General features: G+C 37.3%; 1 protein-coding gene across 3 annotated transcripts in view; it reads right to left on the bottom strand.

The window, feature by feature from the left end:
- Nucleotides 1-15,758, bottom strand: part of Gpc5 (glypican 5) — a 1,281,045-nt gene that overhangs the window by 363,909 nt on the left and 901,378 nt on the right. The window contains exon 8 of one of the 3 annotated variants that reach the window (XM_029541861.1): nucleotides 10,211-10,272. The exons of the other annotated variants lie outside the window; for them this stretch is intronic. Coding sequence (XP_029397721.1) covers nucleotides 10,259-10,272 — 14 coding nt within the window. The 3' untranslated portion in view covers nucleotides 10,211-10,258. Of the gene's footprint in view, nucleotides 1-10,210; nucleotides 10,273-15,758 lie in introns of those variants that run through there. 3 annotated transcript variants of the gene reach the window in all.

The raw sequence follows: 15,758 nt of genomic DNA, 5'->3' as shown, positions 1-15,758 counted from the left end.
AAAGAGTTAGGATGCCTGGGAAAGAGTTAGGATGCCTGGGAAAGAGTTAGGATGCCTGGGAAAGAGTTAGGATGCCTGGGAAAGAGTTAGGACAGAAATACTTGAAAAGGACAAGTCCAGGAAAACTCCTTGGTTCACCACATTGGACTTGGGTGGCATCCATTCTTTGGTCTGTGGAATCCCTGTCTGAGGTGAATAGGCATGTATGTTGGATCTTTCCAGGAAAAGTTTTGTTGTACAACAAGTTACTCAGTTCTACTACCTCTATAGTGAACACATACTAGCTCAAAACTCAGACCAGTGTCTACTGGCATTCATTATGATGGGAAGGGAATAGGTCCTCTGGGGAACATACTACTGTTGCTTATCTGAACGAGTATAACACTAGACTATCTTCTAAATATTTCCTTAATTATTCCCATAGACAATGCTCCACTCATAGAGAAATGGCCTTGGCAATGAATGAACGTAAATGCAGAAACTCACGGCTAACCAAGATGACAGAGATATGTGGTGATTGAAGGCTTAGCCTTGAACAAGAAGACATTTGACTCATTACTTTTAATGCTGAAAAACATCCCAGAAAAAAAGTATAGAGAGAATATAAGAGACAGAAGGTAGGAAAACAGGATGTGGAATGCTATCTTCTAGACACAATTCAACATTGTAGTCCTGAATTCACAATACCTGGTACCACTGACAGAGCTTGAATCAGATTGGTCCTACCATGAGTCAGCCATGCCTGTGGAAAGGAGCTTTAGGCGGATTCTGTAAAAGGGGGTTCATTGTCTTCTGTTACATGACAATTGGGGCGAGCTTATGAGACTTCAGTGGTTATTTCAAACCCATGCTCACACATGTGGAAGATCCTGTCACAGAGGGTCACAAGACAAATGGAGAGTCACGAGTGTAGAGAAGAGTTCTGGGTTGTGGGACTCGGGGGGAGCGGAGCAGCCGGGGGTGAGAGGAGGCAAGGCAAGGGAATGAACGTATGACACACATGCATGAAAGAACAAAAATAATTAATGAAAATCTTAAAAAGCAAATTTTGAGTAGAGACATTTATCATTACCTATAATTATATATGTTCTAGTTTTAAATTTTTGTAAAATTAAAATAAAAAGTATTAAATACATTAAGTCATTTGCATATTATGTTTTTACTCCTGTCTCTCTTCTCTTTCTCATGTATTTCTTCTCCCACATTTAATATCTATCCCATGATCCCTTTCAAATTTTATTTTATACATGATATATATTTCACATATAGTATAAGCCATGAAGCAAGTTATATATATGTATGTACACATACATGTGTGTACATGTGCCTTAATACACATATACATAAAAATTAAGATTTAGGATGAACACATAACAAGAAGTAATAATATCTATTGCTCTTGTTTTGCTCAATTTAAAGCTTTCTATTCCACTAATCTTCCTGAAAACATTATGTTATCATTGTTCTTTATGACCAAATAAACTTCCATTGTATATGTTATTTATTTTCTGCATTCATTCATCCATTAACAGACATGTAGAATGTTTTCATTTCTTATATGCTGTACACAGTGTACATGTAAACACAGGTGCAGGTGTGTCTGTAGTAGGATTTAGGGTGTTTTGGTTTACCTAGGGAAAGTACAGCTAGTTCTAATTTTAGGGTTTTTCTTTGAGCAAACTTTATAAATATTTTCATAGCAATTGGATCAATTTATAGTTCCCACCAGCAGTACATTGGGATTCCATGTTCCCTGTGTTTGCCATCATTTGTTATCATAAAATTGTGTGTTTTCTAATATCTTAGTGTACACTATGACAATAAAAACAATACAACTCTGGCAATATATACACACTATTATGATAGAGGCCTTGCCTCTTGCACATATTATACCAATTCTCAAATTATTTTGGTAGTTTTATTTGATGAAGAGTTGGATTAATATACTATGTGTTATATAACATTATCTTAATGTAAAGATTATAAATAGATGATGTTAAGGTAAAAGGTCAAGTCTCTGAAGAGATCTAGAAAATACTTTTCATTTCATTTTCCCAGGGATTGAATTGGTTAGCTCTTTTCTAACGCATTGATAAACCATGAGAAATCTTTTAGATTTCTGACATTTTGGCACTGAAAACTATATATATATAGTTTGGAAAAAATGATCTTATGAAAATCAGAGATAAGTGGGTAGGCTTGGGAATAATCATTTTAAATTATGAAACCCAGACCATGAAAGACAAATACCACAGTTATATCTTACATGGAAGTAATCTTTACATATGCATGTTTACAGTGGAATAGGCTAAGAAGTCAAGAAATTAGTAAGGAGACATGCACATGATTTCAAAGGAGGGGAAAGAACCTAGCTAGTATAATGATAGAAGAAGAAGTTATGGAAAAGGAAGAGTAAAGTGTAGTGGAAAATGGAATTATAGAGGGTATAGAAGGACATGGAGGGAGGGAGAGGTAACACTCAAGATCTAGGACAGAGCCACATGGAAACCTACTACAGGAGAGGCATACTAAAGTAATACGTACACAAAAGGAGTTTGGCTTCATTTAGACATGCAGTTATATGTCTAATTACATTGAAAATTCAATAGCACTACTAAATGTACATCCACTTAGTATAGGCTTGTGAGGTGGCCTTTTTATTCTAGAAATCAGAGGTCATTTGTCAAACTGTAGAGATCTTTACATTTAATGCCATATTTAAAAGGTGAAAGTAATAATATGTGGAATTACTTGTCCGTGGCAGAATAATTTATTACTTAACTTTCAAAAGCATATGACTTCACTTTTGCATGACAATTGCATTATAAATCATTTAGACCATTGAATTTTATCAAATACTGCACACAGGATTAAATGTTGGAAGATTTTTTTCATATTTCTTGATGATGAGACTAATTTTAAACCATCTCTAACCTCACAAATAATGTTTCTCTGTCAAAATTAAATCCTACTGCACTAACTGAACATTAGTTTCTACCTAGAGCTCAATTTTTATACACCCTGTGTATACCTTTATTTGTTTCTTCTCTTTTTACCTACAGCTCAAATTTTATATACCTTATACTATGCTTATCTGCAAATGTATGCAGTTTTTCTGTATCGAAAATACCAGGAGCTAAAATACAAACCTAATGCTTACAAGAATCAGGTAGCCTGGAAATTGTGAGTAGATGTTTACTAAATTTTAGTAAATCTTGCATTCCTCAATGCAAAATGAAAATGTATGGAACCCCAAACACCTATCAACTGCTAAAGCCATTTGTGTCTTTATGATCACTGAAAACATTTAAGAAATGCTGTTTTCCTGTTTGACCTTTGAATCATTTAGCTTTGTATTAGAATCAAAATATGCAGTGTCAGGCCTTTTATTTTTTCAATGGCTTTCTTTTCCTCTATATAGCCCAAACTTTTATAGTTCCCAAGACTTTAGGATTATTCAGTCTTCTCTCTCTGTCTACTTTCAATGTGGACATCTATTATAGTGTACATGTCTGTAAGTCTTCCCTAAATAATACCAAATGCCCTTCATGATTATAAAGGCCATAAATCTAGTATGTCTACTGCACATTATTATTGGTGTTTTATATTAGCTATCAATATTAAATTGGTATAAATTATTGCTGTTTTTCTAAATTTTAATCACTCATATATAACATCTCTAAAGATGTATCCATCAGTAACTGCAGTAGACTGATCAAACTAATTCATTCTGGGACCTTTCATGTTTTTTTTTTTTAATTTGGTTTTTTGAGACAGGGTTTCTCTGTATAGCCCTGGCTGTACTGGAACTCACTCTGTAGACCAGGCTGGCCTCGAACTCAGAAATCCGCCTGCCTCTGCCTCTGCCTCCCGAGTGCTGGGATTAAAGGCCTGCGCCACCACTGCCTGGCGACCTTTCATGTTTTATTTCTAGGAACTTCAACAATGGGAGACATAAAGAAACCCTTAGCAAACATTGTTTAACGGACATTCAATACCCTTCTTAGCCAAGCATTTTGATTTTGAGCTTATTCTTATGCCATCACAATAATTTATACACCAAACTGATAGAATTCCTCTTCTGTACAATAGATAGATAGATGCATGTTCTTCTACTTAGGTGACACAAGGCAGCCCAGTTTGGGTAAAGAGATCCAAAGACAAGCAATGTAACCAAATTTTTAAAAATTGAAATGTAAATGGAGAAAACATCCAGTAAAAATGGGGTGCAGATTTAAACAGAGAATTCACAGGAGAAGAATCTCTAATGGCCAAAAAGAACTTAAAGAAATATTCAATATCCTTAGTCATCTTTTTATACTATTATTAATGATATCTCCCTTTGAGGTTTCCTCTCTGAAATCACCCCATACCATGTCCCCTCCCGGTTGCCACTGTGAAGGTGATCCTCCGCACACTCACCCACCCCTGCCTCACTGCTCCAGCATCCCCCTACTCTGGGACATCAAGCCTCCACAGGACGAAGGGCTTCCCCCGAATTGATGCCAGATAAGATGATCCTCTGGTATATATGTATCTGGAGCCATGGATCCCTCCATTTGGCTGGTGGTTTAGTCTCTGGGAGCTCTGGGTGGTCCAGTTAGTTGATACTGTTCTTCCTATTGGGTAACTTTAGGTTTCATCTTACATTCCTCAGAATGGCTAAGAAGAAAATGTCAAGCTACAGCTCATGCTGGTGAGCATGTGAAGCGAGGGGAAAACTTCTCACTGCTTCTGGGATTATAAACTTGTACAAACCATTTGGAATTCATTTTGGAGGTTTCTCAGAAAATTGATAATAGATCTACCTCAAGATTCAGCCATACCACTCTTAGTCATATATCCAAAAGATCTTCCACCATATCACAAAGAAACTTCTTTGACTATGTTCATAGCACCTATATGTTTATAACTCAGAAGCTGGAAACAACATAGATGTCCCTCATCTAAGAATGGATGAAGAAAATGTGGTATATACACTTGGCCATTAAACAAAGACATTATCAAATTTTTAGTTAAATTAATAGAACTAGAAAGTATCATCCTGCTTAAGGTAAATCAGACCCAGAAAGACGAACATGCTATACTCATAAGTGGATATCAGTCATAAAATACAGCATCCCCATGCTTCTATCTATCCAAAGAAGCTAAATAACAAGAAGAGCCCAATGTGGGATGCTTGAATCTTACTGAGAATGGAAATTAGATCAGACAACATGGGGTGAGGTAGAAGGAGAGGCCTAGGAGTGGTGGATGGCATGGGAAGATGAGTGATTAGGTGAGGGGAGGATGGATGGAGATACTACTGGGACAGACAACTGGTTAGTGGTTTCTTAAAGTAGCAGAGAAAATTTTCAGTCAAGATGAATATCATCAAGACACCAGGATTTCCAAGTATTAGACTTTCCCCTAAAAGATGTAGGATGAATTCTAATATCATTTTCTCTTAATCTCCTTTGTATTGGATCTCATTGAGGAATCAATGCACAGATGCCATTACTGAGCAAAAATATCCTTGACATATGGATGAAAAAAATGGTTTCTACAAATAACTGCCTTGTGATTTCTTGATAACTGTAGAGGTCTCCTGAATACTATGCATCTTGAATGTATACATATCTGGCTTTAAGATACATTCTTCTTTGCTTAAATAATTGTAGATCTTTTTCTTTAAATGCCTATATATATAATCTGAATGGTATTTTCATATGCACTGAATGTTCAATTTCATAATGTCGGGATATCTATCTAAATCTGTTAGGACCAATAAAGAGTGAAATGAACTAAGCAAAAATGCTGAAAATTAACATTTAAGTTTTCACGAAGGGTCATCTCCACTGTTTCCACAGATAGATCATGTTTGCATGTAAAATGCCTATATAAATACACTTATTTTGATTTTATCATTGCCTTCAGCATTCATTTCAGTCAGGTATTTTTAATTTTCTTTATTTGTCTTGAAAAGATTTCACTTCACTCTATGCACTCCTACCAACCAAATGTTGTATTTGTGACTCAAAGACTATTGGTTTTCAGTTCTTCTTCGTCTTCTTAAACAATATATCCTAACTTTAAAATACTTCACATAGCCTTGCACATGGTCCTTAGTCTGTACATCCCATTTGATTACTGTTTGACCCCAGCTATTCACTTTAGCACTGGACCTGTGTGTGCTGACTGTAGTTTTTTTTTTTTTTTTCCTATCCAGCAATTTCTTAGAGGCCACTGAAGAATAAGGAGGCTTTGTTTAGAGCTTTGTTACACAAGTGAGTCTTCAGAAAGCTTTGTTCCCTTCCAGAGCAATAATCACTTTCCCTACCTCAAATAGAATCCCCACTGCCAATTCATGTGAAATCCAAAGAACACTGACTGACCTCTTGATAAACTCTAGCTTATGGATCATTTATTTTTTGTTATTTTTTGTTATTGACTGATTTTATTCTGATGTAATACTAGTATTTTTATACCAATTTCAGTTCATATAGATAAGTTCTTTCTCTCTTCTCAGTAGACACCATTTAGTTATGTTTACAGCAATTAAATTCTTCTAATTTTCTAAACATAACTCCGAAAGCATACAGAAAAAAGTTAAAGAACACAGATGAAATTAATGAAATGGCAAAAAATTCCACAAACAATCAAACAAACAAAAAAATCCACATAGTATTAGTGAAACACAAAATTCATTCTTTAAATGCTAAAATTTCAGCCAAACTAACAAAATATACAAATTAATAAAATTGTAGAAGAAAATTTGCCAGAGATACCAATAACTGTAATTTTAATCTAGTAACATGGCTGGTCCAGTTAGAATACACACATACCATTAATACTCACCTTTAATGCCAGGAGACAGAGGCAAGCAAATATAGAGCACGTTCTAGATAAAGTAAAGCTATTAATCCCAGTACTCAGGAGACAGAGGCAAGCAGATCTCTGAGTGAAACGTCAGTTCTGCTCAGTCAGAGGTTGGCATTCTGTGAGAGACTGTGCAATGGAGTAGTTGAGGTCATGGCAATTCAGTTGGTGACAATTCAGTTCATCATGTTAGGCAGTTTTTAGCAGGACAGTTTTACAGGTTGCGGAGGGAACAAGCTAGACACTGGTGAAGACAAAACAATCCAGAGAACAAGAGGGAGCCAGAAGATTAAAACAGATTTTTAGAGTTGGTTTGATGCCAAGCAGAGCAATTTAGTCAGAAGTGGAGAGAAGCCAGATTGAATGGGTCACCTTGGAGAGTAGTTTGGGCCAAAACAGATGAGTTGAACCAGCTAGCCATAAATCTGAAGGAACTAAGAAGAGGTGAGCTTATTCATCAGTAAGCCTCCAAGATGACAACTATATATCAGTTACATTTACAAATGTAACTTTTATTTTACAAAAACAAAAGTGACTTTTACAAAAGATCCCAATAATTTAAGTGACAATTTACAAAGGCTTTCACTAAGTAACATGTATATATATCAAATATAACTGGTTTCCATTAACTTGAAACTCAATAATGTTTTATTTGAAATTCTAATGCTTCTTGTTAAGTCTAATTTGAGTTAAGTAAAAATTGACTGTCAGGTGTTTGTTTATGTAATGTTGATTTATGCATCAATCACCTTCCTGCTGTGATTTTATTAGACTGAGAAAAATTTTGACCAAGGTGGTAAAACAAAAACAAAAAGAAAGGCCGGGCAGTGGTGGCACATGCTTTTAATCCCAGCACTTGGGAGGCAGAGGCAGGCAGATTTCTGATTTCAGGGCCAGCCTGGTCTACAGAGTGAGTTCCAGGACAGCCAGGGCTACACAAAGAAACCCTGTATCAAACAAAACAAAACAAAACAAAACAAAAACAAAAAACAACAAAACAGAACAAGAACGAAAGAAAGAAAGAAAGAAAGAAAGAAAGAAAGAAAGAAAGAAAGAAAGAAAGAAAGAAAGAAAACAAGAGAAAGAACAGAAAGAAAACAAAAGAAAAGAAAAGGGAAGAAGGCATGGGAAAAGATTTCTTCAAGGTTAGCTGAAATGTTAAGGTCATATGCATATATAAATATGGAAACAATATTGAAGAGAAATCAGAGGATCCATGGCTTAATCTTGCCTTTGTCCTTATTTTGGTAACCTGGGTGGGCTCCCTGAAGGTGTTTAAGTTACATGTGGGTTTTAAGAAAAATTTTGGCTTAGAAAGCCCATGATTCCTTACATGGATTTGCCACTGTATACATTTTTACAAATTAATAAGTAATCCTGATGGTCATAAGAGTATTCTTCAAGGATGAGTCTTCTAGTTGGTTAACTAATACCAATTGGTCTGGCATAAAATCATAAAAATGCAACACTAAATGGATTGAGTATATGTGTGTAAGAATAACAATAACAAAGAAAAGAAGGATATAAATTTGAGAGGAAGAAAGTTGAGGAGGCATAGAAGGGCAGGAGATGAGAAAAGAAAGAGTGATAATAATAAATATTTTTATTTAAAACAAAATATAGTATATTTCTAGTAAAAATAAATATATTCAATAATAAAGAATTTGCAAATGAGAAATGAATGTACTAATTTACTAAAGATAATCCCCAAAGCTCACTTCAGCCAAACTGATACTACCCATCATCCAATTTAACAAGATGCATTTCAAGAAATGGCCTCATGCACATTTTGTTATACCAATATTGCCCACCACAGCTGATTCTATGCCTACTATCTTGAATTTGCATTGGCCTGAAATTACTTTTCAAGGGATGCTTTGTGTTTTTGGTGTTGAGGTCATAGAATGTGATCCAATCTTAACCTCATACATCTGAGAATGCTTTCCTACCACCAAGCTATGAAGGGGCAGATAATCCCAGGGAGCTGTCATCTGATGGCTAGTGCACAGCCTTCATATGTGCACAGCTTTCCACTGATAATTCCTGTCTCCCAGGTTCACTGAATCTTCAGGTTCCCGTCTAGAATTTTCAAGGACAAAATGTCTCATTTCCAGTTGTGTTACCATAAACTGGTTCAGAAAACCCTTGTAAAGGATTATTGTTTTATGCCAGCACCTTCAGGGTATTGTTTTGTCACATAGTGACTGGCAGCTGACTCACACTGTGTTTGGCTAGTGGGTATTTTCTTAGCCTAACTACCATGTATGATATGGGATATGGACTGGAGGACCCTTGCTACAAAGGATTCAAAATGGACATTTTTATTCTCCATGCTAATGGGTGTTGAGGTATGTTACTGATTTAAGCACATTTGCAATTCCTTCCTGCCTACTTATTGAAATATAAATATATCACTAAAAGAGCTCCTTTTTCTGTAAATTATTAATTATTTCTCAAAACTCTTATCCTATTGAAAATCTGGAACTGATTTGCTTTCTTGCAGTTAATCCAGTTGTCACCCAAAGCTGCCTCAGCCTTTCCAGAACTGAGTTTCTCCAGATGTGAAGTCTTTAAGTTGCTCCCTGGCAGTTTGCTCTGAATCCTAATGGTTCCCCAGAAGCTGCGAGAAACGTCTGCTTTGTAAGTGTTCCATGGTAAATTTCTATCATGCCTCATTGTATTAGTCAGGGTTCTCTAGAGTCACAGAACTTGCAGATAGTTTCAATATAGTAAAGGAATTTATTGATGACTTACAGTCTGCAGTCCAAATCCCAACAATGGTTCAGTAGTAGCTGTGAATGGAAGTCCAAGGATCTAGCAGTTGCTGAGTCCCACACCGCAAGAAGGCGAAAGAGCTAGAGCAAGACTCCCTTCTTCCAATGTCCTTATATGCTCCCCAGCAGAAGGTGTAGCCCAGATTAAAGGTGTGTGCCACCACACCTTTAATCCCAGATGATCTTGGACTCGGAGATCTCCCTGTCTTAATCTTCTGGATTCAATCACCACTGTGTCTCAAGATCTCCATACCAAGATCCAGATCAGAAACTTCTATCTCCCAGTCTCCAGATTAAGTTCACTGGTAAGCCTTCCAATTCTGGATTGTAGTTCATTTCAAATATAGTCAAGTTGACAACCAGGAATAGCCACTACACTCATACCCATCCATTCTTTATCCCTCATACAGCCTGGGGATTCTTCTGTTTGTCTATCCCCTGCTCAGTTTATGACACTTGCTTCTGTTCTGTGCTGAAAATACATGGTTCACTGATAGAAAGTTTTTGTACCTTCATGAATACAAGAATATATTTAAAGATGGAGCTGAATTTTAACCATGCATCGAATTTATTTTGGAGGAAAAATCTGGCCCGGTTCCATTTTAGGATACATTAGGAGAAGAAAACTACAACTTGAACACTGAAATATAAAAAATACAGGTTTTTAGCTTCAACGTTCTTGCACATACTCCTGTGAATTTAACCTCTATCAGGATTTATCATATGACAATTTGCTGCCTTTACTTAGAGTTTTCTATGTGTTAGACACGTGACAGAAAGCTTTGTCCTTTTTGTTTTTTCCTGCCTTGTGTTTCAATTTACATCACCATTTGTCATCACTGGTATGTTGCAACCCCTACCCCCAATTCAGATTCTCTAAGCTATTATTGTATAACAGGTTCTTTAGGAAAGACTGCTTGTGTAGCATGCTAATGTCACACTAATATTCACTAACGATATCAGTATGGTTTAGCATCATTCCTGAGTCAGGACTGGAAAATAAAAATTATTAAAGGGACACGTGGAGGAAAAAGAGGTTATCACCATAAAGCCTCGCGATGGACTCTTTCTGCAAGAGAACTGGGAGTTTCAACACAATTGACATTTCTGTAAATAGTGCCTACATAGTGATTATGTTAATATCCAGAACCTGCAAATAACAATATTAAAACACCAATAGACCATGCCTAAGAGCTTTTCCATATATGGCCTAGCTCCCTTCCCAGCAGTGAAGCTATATTTCCTAAAAATTTCACATGGAGCCTCTTTACAGGAAAAGGATGCTTTAGCCCCTTTGAACAATTGTGAGCCATGGTTTGATGTTATCCAAGGTTGCGATTCTGTCCGGATTACCCCTGAAGCCACTGTAAAATACTATGTAACAAAGCAGAAGAATTTATTAAAAATAAAAACAATTCTGCTTTCACTGAGACCAGGCAGTCCTCTGTTGTATATATGTCATGGCCTAGGACTAGCTTGTGTTTGCTGCCTGGTTGGTGGCTCAGTGTCTGAGAGATGTCACAGGTCCGGGTTAGTTAAGACTGTGGGGACATCCTCTTGGAAACAGGGGAGGAGGAATGGAATGATAAACTGTCAGAGGGCAAAACAGGAGGGGGATAAGGACTGGACTGTAAATAAATAAATAAATACAAGATTAAAGATAATGATGAAAAACCAATTCTGTAGCAACATTTTAAGGTGTGGCTTGGAAGCCAGCAACATTATATATGTGCCTACCACTAAATTCTCTGGAGAAGTCTACACTAGCACGTAGGTGTCTATCTTACCCTTTTTTTTAAAAGTGCCATTTTCTCCCTTTAAGGCCTTCTTAGTATTTGTTGATGTTTCTTTCTAATAAAGTGCATTTGTGGTTCTTAGTGACTGTCCTGAAATTCTACTCTGAAGATAAGCTCATCTTCATCCAAGCAGAGTCTCAGAAAGTCTTTGTGGTCCTGAGGTCACCAAGTTTTTCTTGAGGTGCCTGTTTTTCTGCAGTAGTCACTACGACCTCCTTGTTCATTGTTTAATCACACATATTTATGTCTCGACCTAGTACTGAGAAGATAAAATGTCGGCTCAAATAGCTGTAATCAGCATTGAGAACACATCCTCAGTGCCTGCCTTAGGGAGAAAGTCCGGCCCACCCCGACCATGCCCATTCGGTTTTTATCAGATTTTAAGTTCATCCTCACCTTGGGAAGCAGATCCATCTATCACACGTGGCTTTACCACTTACTCTTAACATTCCAGTGTTTACTTTGTGACCTCTACCCTCTCTTTCAGTCCGTGCTTGTTTTTCTTTCTTTTTTTTTTTTTAATTAGATATGTTCTTTATTTACATTTCTAATTTTATCCCCATTCCTCATTTCCCCTCCAAAATCCCCCTTATCGCATCCCCTCTCCATCTGTTAACTAGCCCACCCACTCCTTCTTCCCTGTCCTAGCATTTCCTACGTTGGGGCATAGAGCCTTCACGGTACCAAGGGCCTCTCTCCTCTCATTAAGTCCCACAAAGTCATCCTCTGCTACATATGCACATGGAGCCTCCATGTGTTTTCTTTGGTTGGTGGTTTAGTCCCTGGGAGTTACAGGGGCAAGCTCCTTCAGCTCCTTGGGTCCTTTCTCTAACTCCTCCTTTGGTGACCCTGTGATCTGTCCAATGGATGGCTGTGAGAATCCACACTGGCATAGCTTCTCGGGAGACAGCTCTATCAGGCTCCTGTAACCAAGCACTTGTCAGCGTCCACAATAGCGTCTAGGTTCGGTAACTGTCTATGGGCCATGGTTGTTTGACACTTGGTTATTTCATGAATATATCATACACATGTAGAGACTAGTCATTGTGAGGTATTTATATGAACTCGCAAAGACAAAAGCAACAGCTTCTGCATGCTGCTGCATCATTTCTTCTGCATATTTATTATGGCTTCCAGTTTAGTGTTCCCATGGGATTTCTGAGTGTGAAAATGAATGGGTCTCCATTTCTCATTACCTTCTTTGGGACTCCTTTCTGTCTGTTGCCTTGTCTTGTAATACTTGGATGTTATAGTTTTGTTTTAGTTTGCCTTTCTTTAATCTTATCATAGTTTATTCTGTTCATTTTTAAACAGATGAATGAATGAATGAATGAATGAATGAATGAATGAATTAATACCTAGCCACTAGGATAAATGTTATCAACTGAACTATCACTTAAACTCCCGAGGGAGGGAAAGTCAGTTTTCTCCAGTGGGATGACACCTGGTATATTAAATCCAGGACATGCCGCATGTTCAGGAATAGTTGACATATATCTAAAGGACTCCACTTGTGTGTGTGTGTGTGTGTGTGTGTGCACTTTTATTTTGTTACAGTTTAGTGTTTTGTTGTTTTCTGGTTTGTTTTCTTTTTGACTGTATTTATCTTGAGATTTTGGTTTTAAGGGGGTGGTTATTATACTGCAGTTTTGTTTTGTTTTGTTCTGTTTTTATTTTTAGAAAGAAATGAAATTTGGGCGGATAGGGAGAGGAAGATACTCATAGACTGGTGGACAAATGAAAACTTTGTAGATGGCATATATTATCACAATATAGGCAGAACCGCAAAATATAAGGAGTTTGATTGGTTTGGGAAATAGTATAAAGAGGTCACTAAATTTTACATTGTTTCAATACCAATTGCATAGTGGTATTCAGTATTAGAGACTTATAATTTAGGAATATTCTACACATAATTTTTATAATGCATCTCATGTTCACAAAATGACTATTTTTTGTTAAAAAATAATTGTTACAATCATGTATATGAAAAATTTCAGGTTATATAATTGTACTTAAGTATTTTATTTATAGGCTTAATCATCATTCTTGCTGACGATTGCTTTATTTTTATTGCTTAAGCCTGCATTACCCCCCTAGGCTATAGACTCAGTCATATTTGTTCCACCAATTTAGCATTAATAGCCAGCAGGCTTCTAAGAACTCCTGAAAGGACCAACATTTCTGCCTTTGGGGATTCTACTGCGTTTCAGTGATCTTCTAAAATCAGAGACAGCATTAGACCAAGAAGGGATAATCTCAGCCACGACGAAAAACATCAAACATGACAGAAACACAGACACACTCAAACACAAACACAAACACAAACACACTCCCAGTGCCCGATGTGGATCAGAAAAGCGTGTGCCAATGCACAGTTAATTATCAGGCAGTTAATCAGAATGAATGTTTGCAGTCTTGAATCCTAGAGGAGGACGGTGTAACATCAGTTAAAACCCCCTTCCATGATAATAGGATGAAGACACATAGTAAACAATGTTGAAATCAGCAGATATATGACAAACATCACTCAGAGCCCTCTTACAATGGGTAGCTCCTCGCTTAAACACAGATTCTTACTCCTGTTTTCTTAACACTTACTTTAATAATTTAATTAAACTGGAGTTTTATCATTTCCCGCACTTTAACTTACTCCAACCCATCCCAGGGACCTCACTCTCAGGTTATTCATTATTGTGTGTGCTATATAAGTATATGCGTTCACATGTAGTCTGCTGATTCCATTTATGTTGTTTGTGTGTACAGGATTTCAAGGTTCACCACTCTACATTGGACAAATTATAAGGAAATTCATTCTAGGGAGTTGTAAATTCTTCTTCCAGCCATAATTAGTAGCTGGTTGCAGGATATTTGATCACACCGTGAACCCTGAGATTGTGTTGTTTACTAGAAAACCTGTTTCTAGTTGTGTGTCTCAGCCTTACTATACACACTTAATCCTGCTTGGAATACAGACACAGCCTTAATACACACCCTTAATCCAAAATAATGAAAGTGAAATTAGAATGTAGAATGAAACACCCATGTTTGAAAGTGATGTCTAATTAATTGGCAGAGAATCAGAGAAATATTTGACAGAATAGGAAATGCCCAACTCTCACTAGAAGAGAGAGGCTTCTTAAGATAGAGAAGTGCAGAGAGGGAGGAAAGAAGAGAGGCATTGAAGGAGGGAGGGAAGAAGCAAGGGAGGGAGCGAGGGCGTTTTACTAAGATGGTGAGACAGACAGATTGCAAAGAAAGAATAAGATAGACACAGGTGAAGACAGAATGAACCAGAGAATGAGAAGGAGCTAGAAAATTAGAACTTATTGTCAAAATTAGCATGAGGCCAAGAAGAGCAAGTCAGGAAAAACTGAGAGAAGCCAGATTGAATAAATCAGCTTGCAGTGGAGTTTAGGTCAGAACCAGACAGCCCAAGTTCAGAAAGCAGAAGAAAGGGTGCCTTCCTCAGCAGTGAGTCTCAGAGGCTGCAAATATTCTAGGCCTAGATAAATTTCTACAGAGGCTAAAATCCAGGATTAAAATTACCTTAACACACAGAGATTGTGAGGCTTTGAAATGTAAATGAAATCAGGACTATAAAAGGTATTTTTTCAATTGTCTATAATTCCTTGTGTAGGAGAGGGACCCCACAGATAATTTCCCTTGACACCCTAATACATACAGTGACATTGCCATTGCCATGGTTTTTCCCATGCATCCATTTCTAGGGGAGGCACCTCAGTGCAGACTCCCCAGTCTTCTGGGATTTGCAATCTTTCTAACCCCTTGCACATGCTGCTCCCAGAACCACTGATGCAGGTGCTATGGTATGAATGTATCCTCTGCCTGGGCTCCCTACAATCAGGTGATCTCTATACTGTGAAGACACAGCAATGAGCAGCATGGCAAGACATCCTTAAAAGTGTAAGATGCAGTAGTCCCATGTTCTTGGTAACCAACAGCTGTCTGATTGGACTTAAAACCCGTTTATCAGAAGGGCACTCAAGTCTGGTACTGTAAACATTGTAAACTTTCTGGGGCTGGTGAGGTCATGGACATTAGAAAGGAATTTATTACCACTTATTCAGAAAAACCTTCCATTACAGTTATTTATGTGTTTCAGGATAGGGGCAAGTATACCAAGCTGTGCATGTGGAGGCCAGAGAACACCTGGCAGGAATGTTTTTCTACTTTCACTATGTAGGCCCCTGGGAATCAAAGTCAGCTAGTCAGGCTTTGCAGCAAGCTTTTCATCCACTGAGTATTTGGTGCGACCCTTAACACTTACTATATGTCACAGATCCTATAGAGGATATGCAAGGTACTT

The sequence above is a fragment of the Mus pahari genome, chromosome 8 (genome assembly GCF_900095145.1).
Source record: "Mus pahari chromosome 8, PAHARI_EIJ_v1.1, whole genome shotgun sequence".
Lineage (NCBI taxonomy): Eukaryota > Metazoa > Chordata > Mammalia > Rodentia > Muridae > Mus > Mus pahari.
The sequence above is the reverse complement of the archived record's forward strand: the minus strand, read 5'-3'. Positions and strand labels throughout refer to the sequence as shown.